The sequence below is a fragment of the Exophiala xenobiotica genome (assembly GCF_000835505.1).
Source record: "Exophiala xenobiotica strain CBS 118157 unplaced genomic scaffold supercont1.1, whole genome shotgun sequence".
NCBI lineage: Eukaryota > Fungi > Ascomycota > Eurotiomycetes > Chaetothyriales > Herpotrichiellaceae > Exophiala > Exophiala xenobiotica.
Window position 1 is genome coordinate 4,842,449 of NW_013562494.1, and position 16,941 is coordinate 4,859,389.

At 52.7% G+C, this 16,941-nt stretch overlaps 3 protein-coding genes across 5 annotated transcripts; 2 read left to right on the plus strand and 1 right to left on the minus strand.

Moving 5' to 3' along the window:
- Positions 1–4,306: 4,306 nt before the first annotated feature.
- PV05_01900 lies at positions 4,307–7,335 on the plus strand. 3 transcript variants are annotated; one of them, XM_013466957.1, is made up of 4 exons: positions 4,307–5,018; positions 5,082–5,964; positions 6,012–6,320; positions 6,372–7,335. In XM_013466957.1, exons 1-4 carry the CDS (start codon positions 4,987–4,989, stop codon positions 6,576–6,578), a joined length of 1,431 nt encoding a protein of 476 aa, XP_013322411.1. In that variant the 5' UTR covers positions 4,307–4,986; the 3' UTR covers positions 6,579–7,335. The 3 variants fall into 3 exon arrangements, with proteins under 3 accessions (XP_013322411.1, XP_013322412.1, XP_013322410.1); XM_013466958.1 differs by having other exon boundaries at positions 4,307–5,964; XM_013466956.1 differs by having other exon boundaries at positions 6,012–7,335.
- Positions 7,336–14,148: 6,813 nt separating this feature from the next.
- Positions 14,149–15,066, plus strand: PV05_01901 (uncharacterized protein; the record flags this gene model as incomplete). Its single annotated transcript, XM_013466959.1, has 1 exon — positions 14,149–15,066. The coding sequence occupies one exon, from the start codon at positions 14,149–14,151 to the stop codon at positions 14,995–14,997; it is 849 nt and encodes a 282-aa protein (XP_013322413.1). The 3' UTR covers positions 14,998–15,066.
- On the minus strand, positions 15,032–16,876 carry PV05_01902 (uncharacterized protein). Its single transcript, XM_013466960.1, has 4 exons — positions 16,700–16,876; positions 16,076–16,641; positions 15,484–16,018; positions 15,032–15,427 (listed from the first exon to the last, which is right to left on the minus strand). Exons 1-4 carry the CDS (start codon positions 16,830–16,832, stop codon positions 15,411–15,413), a joined length of 1,251 nt encoding a protein of 416 aa, XP_013322414.1. The 5' UTR covers positions 16,833–16,876; the 3' UTR covers positions 15,032–15,410.
- Positions 16,877–16,941: the final 65 nt, after the last annotated feature.

Genomic DNA, 16,941 nt, shown 5'->3' on the forward strand with positions numbered 1-16,941 from the left:
CTCTGGTTGGTTGACCCATTGTTAGTTTTGCGTAACAGTGCGACCTAGACCGACAGGACGAAAGGAAAGGTTAGCCAATCCCGACCCGGCAGTGCTTGACTTCTGGAGCAGACCGCTCCAGAACTGCAGCTGAAATCCCTTGCACCATCTGAGATTTTGACAGCTGCGGTCAGAACATCAATATCTTGATGCAGATTGTGTGACCTCCCGTCTGGCGACTGCAGACACGCCGACTTGGCCCCTTGTGACATCCCGGGTGGGCAATTTGTGCGCATGTGGTAGAAGACCAAGCTCGTAAGTCCGGCCAGGTCAGTCTCATCACCCACCTGGCTTACCTTCACTAGGATGAGATTGTGAGGTATTGCCGCTGCGGGACTCAGAAAGCGTGGACAGACTGTTTTATGCGTGAGGCAATGAGGTTTCATTTGTAGACTTGGTTCACGAATGAGCATATCGAGCCAAGCTGTCATCCTGAGAGCACATGGACGATTCAATGGCGCGTTGAATGCTGGAGTTGCACAGCTCGGTCTTTTGCGCAGGGATTTGTGTGCTCCGCCCACCTGAGAAGACTTGCGGAGTTCGTGAGCTGATTACACATGCCTCAAGCCAAAAGAGGTTGCATGGCAGCTTGGTGTTGCTGCGCCCAATCTCTGGCGTGGTTCTTGATCACTGATCGACTGCAGCAGCACCTCAGTGTACTGGGGTCACATTTACCTTGTATTCGTCGCGGAGCAGCATACGAGCTCAGGGATTTACCTTGACGCCGGATGTGGCCTTGCGCCGCAATGAAATCGACCACAAAAGGTCCAATTCCTGCGTCGGGTATGCACGAACGTTGGAAGTACGAAAGTAGCTTGCATGCTTGACGCAAGAGGGGGGCTTCTTGTGATTCCGGGGGCGTTGGAAAGGTTCAAGTCATCCAATAGTGACAAATGAATACAGGTTTCGGCCTGCAGGTGCTCCTCAGAGTGCCAATTCTGGTTCACGCCTCCTGTCGTTGTGTCTGGTGCCTCAAAAAATGTTGCTTGTGCAACATCGGTTGCAGTGATGTGGACATGAAATACGAGCCGGTGAAGGGCTTGTGTGGTCGTCACAGTGGCTGGGCGCTACTACAGTAGGACATGCAGGAGATCGCTGATCAGGAATTGCCGGCTGCCTTCCCAGAAACAGTCTCCGGTAAAAATGCTCTCTTGGCTACTGATTTGAGCAGTTGCCCAAACGGACCCTCCCACACTCCCACGCCCAATGGCGCCGGTGGAGTTTCCCTTCGATCTCGATTCTGGACGGGTTGGAATCTGACGCCACGTGTTGGCGGTTAGCGTCGGACGTTACAGTGCAACAATAAACGCGGACAGAATCCACTTCCATCATCGTCAGCCTTTCTTGTGCAATTCTATCCAGACTTCCCAACTGCTTCGGGGACAAGGCTCTCGTGAACTGATGGCGAGGCTTCATGGTGATCCGGTTTGCAGCATAGTGCATCATTCCATCGCATTCTAAGTGACTGCCATTGAAAGAGACAACAGGGCAAAGGCGCAAATGTCAAAAAGACTGGTGGCGATTTCACTCAGCACAGGAGATTCGGGGATATCATCATTGACATCAAGGAGAACAAGACCCTGTCTTGAGAACTAGTAATTGTGGCGCGCCAGTCCATCTACCTCCAGCAGTACGAGCGTACGCTTCGAATGCATTCAGGCTCGAAAGTGCATCTTCAAGGTGCTTCTTTTGCTGCTTTGTGTCACCGAAAAAGAGCTTCTGATGATGTGCAAGTGGGCGGGCACTGCCAATGACGTGAGCGTTCCTCTTGCACGTAGCACTCGTCGGTCGAGCTCCGGAAACGAGCTCATTTTGCGTCTGGTATCTTTGTGTTCAAGGCGACGGCCATCCGATCTTGTTCGCCGAGGTTCCACGAAATCCAAGGAGAACGGGAAGAAGCATTGGTGCCTCGAATCCAGTCATCTGGGATGCGAGATTCTGACAGCTGTCAAATATGCGAGCTTCCAGCTCACGTTGGGTGCACGTAAGTTGATGACAGACCCTGAAAAGCTCGCATGCTACTCACCGACATCCGAGAAATGACGCCCTCGGGACCCCCACGGTCAGCATGTTTCCAAGACGAGATGACTGGATTTACGAGGACTGTAACCGGCTCAGCGCCTGCCCACAACTTTAGGTGCGCTTTATGAACGGCGCGGAGGGTTTCGTTGCGGTGCAGTGGATGGTAGAATAACCCCGTCCACCTTGCGGCAGGTTCTGATCGTATCGCTGTGCCCAAATGAAATCTTAAGCTCTTCTCGATGCCCCGTACAGAGCCACAACCACGCCTGCTAAGTAGACATGATGTCAAGGAGCTCCAAATCACTGGTCATCATTATTCATTACCACCCTCTTGGTGGGATGATTCATAGATAGATGCAAGCCACATCTGTAAGCGAGATTTCGGCCACAAATCCAGAGATAGCCGAACCTAGATGGCTGCGGATCTGACGGGCTGGAACTAGTCGAGCAACAATAATATCCCTACTGCAACAGGAGATGAGTGCCGTACTGAGAACATAATCCGATCTTTGCTGGCGAGGCAGAGAGCTGGCCTCGAAGTTTACCTGGTGGCGGAGTGAGATCTGGCACAGTCGCGATATGATGACGAGTCGATCTAGCGATACAATGCTCTACCGCAGCCGGGGTGTGAAGATCTGGCAGCCCTGATACGCCGCACGGATCATCGCTTATGAGCTTCAGTTTTGGGAGGCCCAAAGTTGGAGCTCCACGTGAAACCGCCCCTTACATTGGTGCTCGTTGGCTTCTTGGCCACGATCTTGCCCACATGACAGCCCGCGCGGAGCATCTGTCAGGAGAGTGTCAAGGCATCCGAAGGTAGGGCCTACAAAATCCAATTTCATCCGACCTGTGTAGACCCTGCATCTAGTGGCGCGTGACTGGGCTGGGTCTCCGTATCGTGCCGTACAATGCGTAGCTGGAGCTGGAGCTGGAACTGGAATAAAAGTACTTTGGCATCTTGGAGATCTGATCTCAGGAATGTTTCGGAACAAAGATGATTCGTAGTCTTATGGGGTGACCGGAGTAGGATGCGATACGCGTGATGTTGGTTAGGAAACCGGTGGAAACAGGTTAGAAGCCTCAGGCAGCGACTTCTGGTTGAAAGATGATCGAGATCGTTTTTGCCTTGGGGGTCGCCATTCGGCTTGCGATTGGAGATGGTTTCGACAGCGCCGACTGAGGCGCCCTCGCTTAGGTTGGGGTTGTCTGAAGGAGTACATCTGTGTGGCCGCGTATGGGCCGAAGGGTACCTGGCTGTTGGAGTTATTTTCCCGCAGTTCGCACGGACGCTGTAGACACGAACTAAGATAAATCCATATTATTACTACTCGTATGGGACTCCGTAAGAGATCCCACTTGTACGCTACCGGCATCTTCCTTTTCGCCTCTCAAGTCTCATGAGGCATACGGTTTCGGACGTACATGTCTCTCGGAGGGGGGTCCTGTGGCTCCATCTGTAACAGAGATGTGATTGAAGGCGGCGGCATCCAACGGGTGTTCCATCACGTTGTTCGTGATAGATGTGGATGCGGGATGAAGGAAGAGAGCGACGTGGAGACAAGAGGGTGAAATGTGTGAATGTGCAACAAGAAGGCAAGGCAAGGCGAGTTTTTGGAGGGTGCGCACTGCGTGAAGGTGTCAAGAATCCTACGGCAGGCGCTAGCGGCCCATCTGGCATCTGGCATCTGGCATCTGGCGTTTGGACAGCCAGCTGGCCAGTCTATGGGATTCGTACTGCCTGTGCACTCCGTACGGGCATACGCAAGGTAAGGTCGGAAGGTGGTAGCCCGGGCGTGTGCTTTGGCACTTTGGGCTTGAAAAAGGCTGGCGTTATAGACTCCCGGGCCCGATTCCTTACGGTTTAGGCGGGTCCATCAGGACCATCACACTACCCTAGCTGGTGCAGGCCCAAGTCAAAGTCAACCCATAATTATTACCTTTAGGTAAGTATTGGCTGACCCTCTGGGTGACCCTAGCATCCTGGGCTCTGCAGCCACGGTGAATGGCGACTGGCTGGCTTTGTTCCATCGCCATCGCATCGCCGACATGCTGCAGTGGGCTCATCATGATCGTCCATCTGGCTGCTGGCTTGCCCCTGTCACCACCACAACCAGCACCACACCCGCTGGTCCCGGAACCTGTAGCAGGCGGTCGAGCCTTCAGAGCGCCCCAAACGCTATCTGTCTCTTCCCCCCAAAGCCAGAAGAACCCCCTCCGATCCACTTGACCGGCTCTGACAGGCCACGACGCTGGTTCTGGGATACAAGTGACTGGCAGTGCCCGCGTCAGACCTTTCCACCATTCCCACTGCCCATGCTAGTGCGATCTCTCGATCTGTTCTCCGCCCATCTCGCTCTCTAAGACTTGCTCATTATTCTTTCCATCCTCTTTGCCTCGCTACCGTCACCATTCTCTCCATTCCGGATACCGTCTAAACCTGCGTCTCTCCCACCGATTTCCACCGTCCTCATTTGCGACTGCTTTTCTGTAAGACGCAATATCCGACATTGCGGTCTTCGCTATATACTGACGCTTGGCTCATCCACCTCCAGACAGTGCCTGTGTCCTGGATCTACCGCTAAAACGAGGACTGCGTTGTCCGCAAACACAAATCCGCAACCCTCCCATCAACACGGCCGCCGCCACCACTGAGGAAACTCATCAAGGGATCCAATCTCTGGACCTACGCAAACATCGCAGTCTGGCCTAGAGGCACTTCTCGCGTTGTTCATTGGTGCGACGGCTTCGACGTCACGGCCTCTGCGTTACCTGGTGACGGAAGACATTGAAATCTGCACGGGAACGTACATTGACAATCACGAAACCCTCCCCCGCCTACCCGCCCACATGGTTGATTAGGTCTGCTCTTGGGACATACAAACAGCACTTGTTGAGAGGGGAGAAATAAACATCTCGAGTACCGCGATGGCGACTCTAGACCTTGGCCCCCGGCAAAGGTTGGTTTGCCTTTCCAATGACCTGTGGACCCGCTGGGAGGAAGATGCTGACAGACTGAGTAGGGATACACTACCTCCCATCAGTCATCTTGACTTGGAGGCTATCAACAACGAAAAAAATGGTCATGGTCGGTTTGGAATGTTGAATGGTCTCAGTATCTCGACGGCGCCGTTGGCGAGCCCAACGGCCACCTTGTATTCCGGCCCACCTCCGCCATATTCCTGCGGTCCTTCTACGGTGGGATCTGCTTCTGGATTGTCCGGCTATATCTCTCCGCCTGAATCGACCACTAGACGCTCCACACGAGACGAGAGGGAGTCTCCGGGCTTGCGTAAATCTTTACCATCCATCCATGAAGCGCTTGGGGACCGATCAATGTCACTGTCTGGCCCTTTATCTGCCTCAGGTCAACAGCAACCTTTACCGACGCCTACAACGACCGTTGGCCAGAGTTATACCGAAGGCCCCAAAGGGCCGGCCAACCCCTTCTCCCAGTCTTCAGGTCCGCCACCACCTGTTCTCAGAGATGTGTTCTCTGCACCTCAAAAAGCCGCTGCTGCTTCAATGGAAAAGCCTCCTATAGTCTCTGCCGACCCACGCCAACCCGTGTCTCAACACTTTGGCTATCCTGGTTCTCCACGTTCAAACCCACCACCTGCTTTTCGGTCTTCATCGCTTACAAACACTTCGTTCACCAATCACAATGACTACCCATCGGCGACCTCTCCTCAGGCATATGACCCGCCCAAGCAGTCGTATCCGTTCCCTCCATTGGGCGGCTCTGCGTCGTCCAACGGGCCTCCTGCGCACGAGCCGGTTCAATTTGGCGCGGGCGCGAAATCCGACCTTCAACGACCAAGCTACGCGAGAGCGGAAGATGTTCAGTTCAGCGACACTGTTAAGAGACATCTTGATGTGTTCGATGCTGAGTTGGGTTTCAACCAAGTATGTCTCACTGCCCATGCACCGCGCGATTTGCTGACTGTTTTTAGATCAACGAGGCATCGGCTCGCACGCTAGATTTTGCTCGGACTTGGGCTCAGCGCTTTCACCATGGCAGTCGTTCGGGTTATTTTCATGAGGCGCTTCCCAGTCTTTCCGAGATGGACGATGTTCTTCGGCATTCCCACCATATTTTTGAGAACCTCACTCATTTGCGGGAGTTGGTGATCGCGCAACAGACCGCATTGTCGGAACATCGTGCGCGACAAGCCGAGGAATATCACGGTCTGTCTGACGGATATAGAAACCAAGGTCTTGTTGACAGGGGTGAGAGAGACGCCAAAAAGCAACGTCGTGGAGTGAGTACCACCGTTAAATCGGAGCAAGAACCAGCTGACCTCCCACCCCAGCAAAAGGCCGCACCACCAGGTCGTTGCCATAGCTGCAATCGTGCAGAAACCCCCGAGTGGCGAAGAGGACCCGACGGAGCACGCACATTGTGCAACGCCTGTGGACTACACTACGCGAAGCTGACCCGGAAAATGGGGGTCAACAAGGCGGCGGCCCTCACGGGGTCGAATCTACGACCAAAACACCTGGATCAAACACGGCCTTGATATCAGCTTAGCAATGAGAACGACGAACATATTGCATGGTAAATATGCTATCTCTTTTAAGAGACGACGACGATGATGAATACATGGTTTCAAGACTTTGTCTCGAACGACATCTGTATTTTGGCGCTTGGGGCACGGCGAGTGGTTTTTGGGAACCGTGCAATATTGGCAACGAGGGCGATGTCTGTTGGTGTTGGTGATTGTACAGATGAGGGCTCAGGCAAGAACCTCCAAGAGCTGGGGAACACGAACGGCGTACATCTTCACGGTACATGGCCTTATTAGAGGCATTTTTGAGAGCATGAGCGATGTTTTTATGTCGTCTCGAAGAGTGATTGTTTCTGATACCCCAAACTGCTGCCTTATTAGAGGCTACTTGGAGCATTTTGGTTCCATCAAAATATGTCATGATATTGTTATTATCTAGTGTCAGGAGGAGGGCAACAAGGTGGATGGAGTTGGGAGGAGGGTTGGTATCAATCGAGTCTCTGTGGAAGGGTGGAAGTGGTTGCTTGCTGATGGCGGTTGGAGCCGGTGACGACGGAACAATTCAGAGGATTCAACTTGCACTCGTTCTCACACAGGCACCCGGACAGGTAGTGGTTACGCTGCTCCAATCGTGAGCCGCGACCTAGGTATGATTGCTGGGCGAAGTGCAAAGTACTAGTAGCACGGTAGATCTTGCATACGGAAGATCCAGATCAAACGAACGGGCGATGATACTCGACGCGAGCAATAAAGAAATCAAGAAACTCAATCTACTCAGATCGGTTCTCCCAATTCCTCAAAAGGTGCCAGAGTACTAGTACCTGCTGTGCTACTACAGTACTCACCGTCGTCAGCACATCTCCATTGTGATTCTGGCATTCGACTTCGCGGTGACTCGCTCGAATCTGGTGTGCACAGCGAGGTTGGCCTGATGGTGTGCGTTCAGACGTGGCGGATCGCAGATCAATTGGCTGGCTGGTTGTTAGGTCCAGTCAACTACCTAACCTGCACACTCCACCTTCACCGATCCCTGGCTTCCGATATGCACCGATTTGCGTCTGTCTCAGGATCAGGAGTTGTCCTGTTGGAGGTGCCGCGAGTGACAGAAAGCGTCAGCGACACTAACCAAAAACTTGCTCCGAGCAGAAGTCAGGCCACTCATTCAAGCTCTGTTACCATCAATGATACAGATCCGTGACAACTTGGCTACTACTAGTATGGAACTCCTCGGCACAGAGGGTAACTGGGAGAGGATAAGCGGCAAACTATCCCTCCTTCGGCTCAATCGCAACTCCATCCCTGGGATCTCCCAACGGCTTGACTCGGGCTAGGCCCTCGCCCCGACGCCCATCGGCCTGGAAACATTGGAGGCTGGAGCCATCGCAGGATCGGCCATGATCAGCGACGCCGTCTTGTCTATCGCCCGAGATGATCAGCGTTTTTACCCTTTGTACGACTTACCACTCCAGACGTCGAGCCGGAGTCACGTCTCCCAATGCCATGCTAGGTTGCCGCCTCCAAAACCCTGCGAATGCGGGCATTCGAGCATACAGGGGTGTCACGGAAATGCTTGAGCCTCGACATCTTGACTTACTATGTACGAGGGACAAGCTGGATTGCAGCGCGATTCACGACCAGGGGACACTACTCCTCGTAGCACTATTGTCTGCATTGGACGTACGGCAGTTCCGCCTAATTGGCAGGAACTTGCTTGATCCCATTCAAGCTTCATGGCGGGAAAAATGCTCCCCGTCGCGAAGCCTCGGAAAAGCGTCCTGATGTGGACGACAGGGATGCCCTCTGGCTATTGAACAAAGGCGCAGAAGTTCGTAAGACACGGGACGGGGGTGCACAGTTGAATTCCAGCTACTGAATAATATCCCGTCGTCTTCTTTTGACAGTATCTTTCAAAGCCGCATAAGGCGACTGAAGCAGCATTATGGTGGATGATCCCCGGATGCACCCGCACTTGATCTGCGCGGGAGGAGCGTCTGCTGCCTTCACTGACCGTTTATCAGTTGAACCAGATATCTTCCTTGCAAGGACAAAGCGATGTTGTACGGATTAACAATTCATGCAGGCCTCGAACCGTACACATCCTCCCTTGAGCAACGATCCGCCTCTCTAATGGATCAAGTGAGCAACGCATGATGAAAAGCTGTACCGCCATTACGTCAGGAGCGACAAAGGAGACAGGGTACAGGGCTGCTGGAAGCCTAGTAAGCCCTATGGATAGGCAAGCGCAGCCACCGCCAGGAACCATCTTTCCCACGATCTCCAGAGTCTCCCACTACTGTGATACTATACTATTCCTTCCTGGCAATCCTCTTTTGCCATTCCTGCATATTACAGTATGTCCCCTCGGCGAAAAGCTGGTCAGGGAATTCGACCGAAGTCAGATTGTCAATTCCAACTAGTGCATAGCAGCTTGCATCAGCGCGGCAGCGGGCAACAACAATCCAACCAATCGCTCGGTACTGTTTGGCACTTCCAGGCAAGCCGTATTCGTGTTCGTAAACTATTCACTTGCTGAATGTATCAGCCATTGTCTACAATCAGTAGCCGACAAAGGGCTAGACTGTTCGAGGAGCATGTCTGGACAGTAGGCGTCCGGCCAGAGGTCAGCCACCCGGCCAGAGCACAACTCGAACACAGCGGCCAACTCCAAGGTGCAGGAGTCACAAACAGCTATCACGAGAAAAGGCACTTGTCTCAGATATGGTGACCCTCTGGAGTTTCCAAATCCCCGCTCCGTGAGACTGCTACTGACGCTCGAGTAGGAGAGCTGACGATGGCTGTCATGATTTGTCTCCTAACCATAACCTCATTATTTAGCAACTGAGGGAGCTCATTTCACCCTTTCGCCTGTACGCTAAACAATGTGCTCTAACTTACGGAGTACACCAAGCTCGATCTCGAGATCCCCTCCGGTCGGCTAAACCGGACTCGGTACCGTCAAGGCTCGCCTACAGCGCGCACGAGCGCCATGCCGTACGCTTAGCCTCTCTCATGTTGCAAAGATTTCGTGCAGCCGTTGTCGAAGAACCACTTGGGCACTAGAGTCCCTACGTATCAATTCAAACTTGGAGTCTTCATCCCGGACAACAAAGCACGAAGTTTTGGCAATGTCTCCCTGATACGAGCGCTGCTCGTTGGCCTCCCTCTAACGCAGGTCTATAAACCAAGCTCCAGTTTTATTGCTGCTGTCAGCGGATTTTCAGACGTCCCCTAGGGCGCCCCGCGGCTCCTGTTCCCGGTCGCACACTTCACTTGAAGCTTGGCTTAAGAGGTCCATGCATCGCCTTATCACCGTTTGAAGTCAAGCGTGATCGGGGATCGCCCTCTTGCACTTGCCTCTTCGCCTCAACTTGTCTTTCATCTTTCACTCTGTCTCGGTGGCGCTACAACCGAGATGAGATGAGTGCAAGCGAGATACTCGACGTCTGAAAACGGAGACTGAACCGGTGCCAGCTCCTCGATGCCGGAGAGCAGCCCATCGCCGTATTGACTGTGTTCATGGCATGAACAGGTCATCGCCAATAATGCACAGGTCGAAGTTCTAGCACTTTCGAACAGTCTTGGTTTGGTCCCGCTTTCGTACCATTTTCAGTCACGCTATTTGGCTGCCACCCGGGTCACAACCAGGAGGCAACATCGTCGCAGACCTGCAGAATTATCTGCACTATAGCACCGGATCTAAACCAGAATCGTCTTTCAACCTACTTGCCCGCGTTTTAGGCCTGTTCATTGTGGGCAGCCAGAGTCTAAGCTGGTGCCGTCGACGTTGAGTAACAACAGGGCCAGTCTACGAGATCATCACCTCAGCATCCACAGGAGCGTTTCAGGTATGAATTGAAACTAGCACTTCGCGTCACACCTCAGTGCTTTCTTCCAAGACATCTTCACTCCGTAGGCTTTATGAATGAGCCACCTCTCTGGTCTGTGGTCTGGGTTTCTCGCCTGTGGGTTCGCCACGGGAACTGCGCCAGAATCGTGCCTGGCATGTGCCTGACCGTATGAGGCTTACTGGGCCCCTGTCAACAACTTCAATTCAATAATGGTAGGATTCTTGGGAGGGGTTCTTGTTTTGCTGTGCCAGACTGGTTGCACTATTGCTCACTCAGCAGAAAGGTGTTTCCTGCCCCCGTTTCCGCTCGTATTCTCCCCGAAGCGAGGCCCCCCTGGGCCCCTTGGCTGCCGGATTCAGAGCACCGGATACCTTGAACCAGTCTTTAGTCGGGGCATTGAGTCTGCAAAGGAATACTGTGTCGTCTGTCGCCGCTCAACTTGGTCGGAGGCTTGGAGACATGTAACCTCTCGTCTGCATCGGCAGCATGTCTGCCCGCTGCATGATCTGACATATCGAAACATGAGTTGTTCGGGGCTCACATCAGCCCCTGCTCCTCGCTACTGTTTCCGTCGCCAATCTACGAAGAGTGAGACGCGCGTATCTGTACGACCGCTTGAACGCTTTTGGCGGCAGCCTGCGACGACCGGGTCCTCAGATCACTCATTCTGCCCCCATAGCAATGGCCATGGTCGGATCCAAATAGGTAATATTATTCTATCGGCTGGGGGTGATCATCCGTGAGCTGAGCACAACACCATTTATGCGCTTGGACTGCGACAATCTCGTGCGCATGACTCGGAACGTCGGGTCCGCTGCCTATGGCTTGGACTCCGGAAATTCACAATTCCAGAGCAGGGGTTGAGCGCCATGGATGGCAATGACGCCAATATGCGGTATCAGGAGAGGTACTTTCCAGGGTGAGTGAGAATCCGTCTCCAAAATGGATTCGTGTCCCACATCTGCTTGGTTCATCGATGCCCTGTCACAGGGTGTGGCGACCATGCAGTCCAAAAGCGTTGACAAATCGTCGTCCAGAGCCATTGGTATGAGAAACAGATGGAGAATGCATCATCTCCAGCGACGAATGGGACTTACCGCCAACGCCCTGAGCACCCTCTACACAATCAGTGACGATACAGAGGCCTTGCCTGGCAGTGGAGCATTACTGGTCTTGAACAGGGGGAAACTGAGCACATCATCCCAAATCCCTTTCGTACAGGACGACCGGAATATTCCACCGTGTGAATGATCCTCAGACGTGTCCGTCTTACCCTGGTTGCTCGGTATACCGTCATTTCTGCAACGGCTGTGCATTAGTCGGGACTCGGCTTTGACCACATATCCACCTCTTCCAACTAGACGAGGATCTGGTGGCTAGCTCGTACTTGTACTATCCTCGATAGGTTTCCACTTGGTAATACACCTACTGGTCTAGGTGATGGTATCGGACACCGAAGGTTCAAGTTGGCGCAGCGAGTCAACGATCTCCAGACGCAACTTTCCTCACGTTCAGATGTTGAAATTCAAAACTGTGTAGAGATGTCCTGTAACCCTGCTGCTTTGCTCTGTTGTCGTTTCCTGGAAGCACGCAGAGGACACAAGGGACAGTGAGAGAGACTGTGGTTCTCCCAAGGAGCACCTTCCCCGCCATCCACGTATTCGTACCACATCTCTACCGATCATCCTTCTGCTTCGGGGAGGAAAAACGATTGCTCTGGGGTTTTGCTTGGGGAATCGCCGCGCACTTGAGTCTGAACTGCGTTTGCTCGCATTGATCTCGTTCTCCCATATTCAGACGCGAGCATGAAAGAGAAGGAAAGAATGATACACAACCCTGCCCTGCCTCATACCCTGCGGCTCACGTTTTGTACTGCGGCGTGCTTGATTGTCCGAATTTGATCTCGATGCTGCCCAAGGATACACTAATTCATGCACTGGATTTCCTTTCTAGACAGTCATTGCTTTCTAGGTGTCCAATCAACCCGAGTTCTATCTTGCCTTCTAGGAGAGAATCACTTCCTACGATCTTTCACGCGTCTGTATTTATCTATTCACAACACTTACTTTGTTGAGTTACTAGTATGCAAGCTGACTGGAGCATACCAAAATGGAATGTCGTTGCTGTCACAGCTTTGTGTTGGCAATTTCCTATCACCCTTCCGTCCACTTTTTACACTGTCCGGAAAGGAGTCAACGCGCGGATCTGCCACGATCTCGCGGACGGTCATGTGGTGGGCTTGTTCGTCGGGAGGGTCATGCTTATCTGAGAAGCAACGAATCTTGCAACGAATCTTAAGAGATGAAGGTGACGAACAGACTGCGAAGATATTGCTGTTACTACGACAGATAATGGCACCCTCGTTGCATCGTTGTTATCGTTAAGGGGAAACGACTACTAGGAGCTATTCTGACGGCCGTGGAGAGTGGGCTTGGACTCCCTACTCGTTGGGCGACACGGTGATTTCCAAAATGAACTGTGGTCGTGCTAATATGTGCCAGCAGGACACAATAGCAAACGACAATAGATAAAGAATGGGTCACAGAGGGAGAGAGACACTCGAGGAACGCAACGTCGGGCGTGATGACGGACTTGATGTACCGCCGGCATAAGCAATTTATCGAGTGGATGGCTGATACTACTAACTAGTATCCTGCTATTGTTTAACGTTGTCATGTTGGGATCTGGTGATTTGACCGGTGTGAAGGAAAGAGTGAGGTTAAATCGGGCCTCGCACTGTTATCGACGCAGGTGTGTCTCGTACAGATATGCTTTAGTTGCTTGGGCAGTTGTGAAGTATACTAACGTACCTACATAGGTATCGATGCGGCAGCGGTGGTGGTTACTCTGGAATACCATGGGTGGTGGACTGGACACTCAGGCGCTGCCCGAGGTGCGCTGGCTATATGCGTCCGACATACAGGAACGTTCACCCTGCATCATGAAGAAGTAGGACAGGATTGACGATCTGAAGCTTGCTCTCTGACAAGGAAGAAGGACACCCTTCTTCGTCGTTAGATGCTTCCCCACTGCCTGACGTTACTGACTGAGGATTCCTGTAGTTTGGAAACCCTATTGACTGATAGGGTTTTATTCATCATAGTGGAGGATTGGACTTTAGATCATGGCTTGAACACCTAGAGGTATGTTTATCCGTGCGAGCGCCGCCGATCCAAGGAGGGTACGAGTACTTGGTATTACTATAGTAGATCGCAAATTACTACTTTGTCGAACATTGCATGGAGCGCATTGGAAAAGGGGGTGGGGGGTTTTCGAACAAGGCTGAGATTCAGCCTTGCATGTCTTGGCAATAGTCGAGCGATCTGCCCTCAAAGAATGAGTCACCAAGGTCACTTCGAGGGCCGCGAAGCTCGCTTGTGCTTTCAATTATACCTAGGTAAGGTATGAAAGTACAATTACTAGTATACCATGCAGGGGACCGTCAATCTCCGGCTGAAACCTTGATGATTTCGCGATTAGGACGTAACATGGTCAAGCGGACTAAACGGAGGTGATGAGTCAAACAGCTGCCGGGTGCATACCGTAGTACGTACGTCAGGCAGTATATTACCTAGGATAGTTTTCTTGATTGCGGTCTGCAATGGCTTCTCTAGCTCAATGAACCGCTTCTCTGGCTTATCTTGTTCCTGTAAGGCATTGGATGACCTGATAAGGTTTCTTTCTCTCTCTCCTTCCTTCCAGAGGGCAGTCCAGGAATAAGTCATTGGACGGTCATGGACGGTGACACTCTAGACGTTCCTCTCCCGACTGGCGCCAACGTCTCGGTGACGTCTCTCCTTACTAGTCGTACAACGATTGGTAGCACCTCCGATGGCACGAGTACGCCCACGTCCACGTCCACGTCCACGTCCACGTCCACGTCCACGTCGAGGCCGTCAATCAAAATCACATCATCTCAATCGGAGGAATATCAGCACAGGTTGGCCGACGTATGCTCCCGCGCCACCGTCAATGACCAGCTCAACGTGATTTTCCAACAAGACAAAACCGGCGACTCGACACACGTCACGGCAGATTTACTCTACCCGGCCGCCAAAGCGCGGGTCGAAAAAAAGGTCAAAGCAGGCGCGTCGGTTGTCGAGGCCGCGAACTTCGCGGCAGTCGTGTGCTGGGAGCCGCCGGAGGCAACAGCGCAGACGACCCTGTCCGAGACGGAGCTGCAGGATCTCGCCGTGGAGAGGCCGATCTTCGCGTCCTTCATCCGGCAGATGCAGGAGGTCAGAATACGGACGCTCGGCCGCGACCAGGCGTACTGGAACATGTCGCTCATGGCGCGGGATCCGGAGCGCAAGGACAAAGGCGCGGTGAGGGCCGTGATTGAGCCGTACGTGGCGCGGGCGAGGCGTGAAGGCGTGCCGATCTGGTTGTGCGCGGGGAACGAGAGGGCCAGGGATGTTTATGAGTATCTTGGGTTCAGGACCGTGGGGATAACCTGGTCGTACCCCGTGGAGAAGGTCGAGGGCGATGGACAGGTCGGGCTGCCGACTTGGTGTATGGTTTGTAATTGGCCGGTGGAACAATTGGAACGGAACAAAATGGTCGTGATGGAGGGGCATGCTTGAATGCCTGAGGCGGATGGGTAGCGAGAAGGAGTGGTATGATGGGCGGGTTAGAGCGCGCTTAGAAAGTATAGACATGGTATCTTTTTTTCCCTGGGCGGACTGTCGTATTTTGATAACATAGAACGGATCTGGGTCGGAGGGCCTGGGAGTTGCCGTGCAAATTCTAGACTCTGAACGCGTGTAAAGACGGTAGCGCCAAGGAGGACGATGTCGTATGGGCGATCGGAACCCGTCATGTTTGAGGAAAAGGCTTTACTTTCGGTGCGATATCCAGGGCCGAGATATGGCTGAATTCTAGAGTGTGCAGCCCTTCTATACTTGTTGTGTGTATTGTTGGGCTCAGCTGTCGACCCCGAAGTCGCGAGTATTCCTTGCGAGGCTCAGAGCACGCGCATAAAGGAGAACTTGAACTATCAGTCCATAGCATTGACTATTGCCATCAGTCAGTCAGAAATCGAGCCCGGAAAGGACAGCAGCAGCGCCTACCTTCAGACATGAGGAGTAAGCCAAATTCGTCAGCCTCTTCGAGCCATCTCTGAGACCTCGCGGCAATCTCAATCTCAGGGCCGATGACCATGAGCTCTTCTACACGATGTGGTCCACCATCACGCCAGTATTCGAGCCACTGGCTATAACGCTCCGTCCAGGTCTCTTCGCATTCTACTTGCCAAAGGATCTTGGGTGCTGGCGTGGGCATAAATCCGATTTCACGACACCCAAATGGTGGGTACCGGTGTCTCAACGACCATGCCCACATCAGCATGTGGGACGCCGTTATGGTGCGACGCTTGGTAGAGACTGCTATCCATTCGCTCCATGCCGGTACCGTCGCATCTGATTCGGCGTTGAGTAGCAGTCCTGTTTTCATAAGTGCCAAGTTCATGTCTTGTAGACCCATTATGAGACTTTGATCCTGGCTGTGAGAACGGCTTTGGCGGTGGCTCGGGAAGAGGAGAATGATGGCGTAGAGGATATATGCCTGGATAGCAACAAGGAGGTCGTTTTCACAGTATGATTTGTACTAGACTATGGTAAGAGCCTGGGATGATATGCTAGAAAGGAAAGATCGTGAAAATACCTCGGCAAGCAACCTTATAATTCCATTGGTGGCCATGCTCTCGACGGTGGACGCTGGGGCTGCGTTAAGGCCAGACAATATGTCGATACATTGACGGAGTGTTGGATGGACTCCTCCCTGAATCTGCGAGTGATGGATGAATGGCGGCACTCCCCCATGCGCCAACATCTGAGGGTAAGTTCGAAACACCCTGAAGACGAATGTCATGGCATGACGTGAAGAAGGGTGGCTGTCGATTGTTGGATGAGTCGCAGATCCATGGCTCGCCGCACTGGACTGGCCGCTGGAGGTTTCGAAGTCTACTGGAGGAGTCAGGAGATGCTTTGTCGCCCAGTTTTGAGTGGGTGCATTCTCCGATAGCGAGGCTGAAGGCTGAATTTCCGCATGGCCAGATGCCAGAGAGGCAACATAGTGACAATTCAAACCCTTTCTCCTGCATCTTCCGCATTCGGGCCGGCGTTCATCGCATCGGGATTTGGAGCTAGAGCATTCCTGGCACGCTCTCCTTCTGCTAGGCGTGGGAGCATCGCTGAGACACTTTTTGCAGTGTCTGGAAAGAGATGATTCTGCGAGACGAAGTTCCCATTACTAACAAAACTTTCAGGGAGTCTTGTACGCGCTTACTCGAAGTAAAGTCCTTGGAACATTTCTCACATCTCCAGTTTTTCAGCATGTCATCCAGCTTTGCTACGTGACCATTCGGACAGGAGTTAAAAAAAAACGGTGCGTGTCTCGACTTCCCGTTCTCTTGAAGCATCGCAGACCAGCCCCAAGTGCACGGTAATAACTGTCAGATACGGCAAAATTAAGATAAAGAAATGTGTGCTAAGGTTGACTCCAGTATGGTAACCAAAATGCGGTTCAGT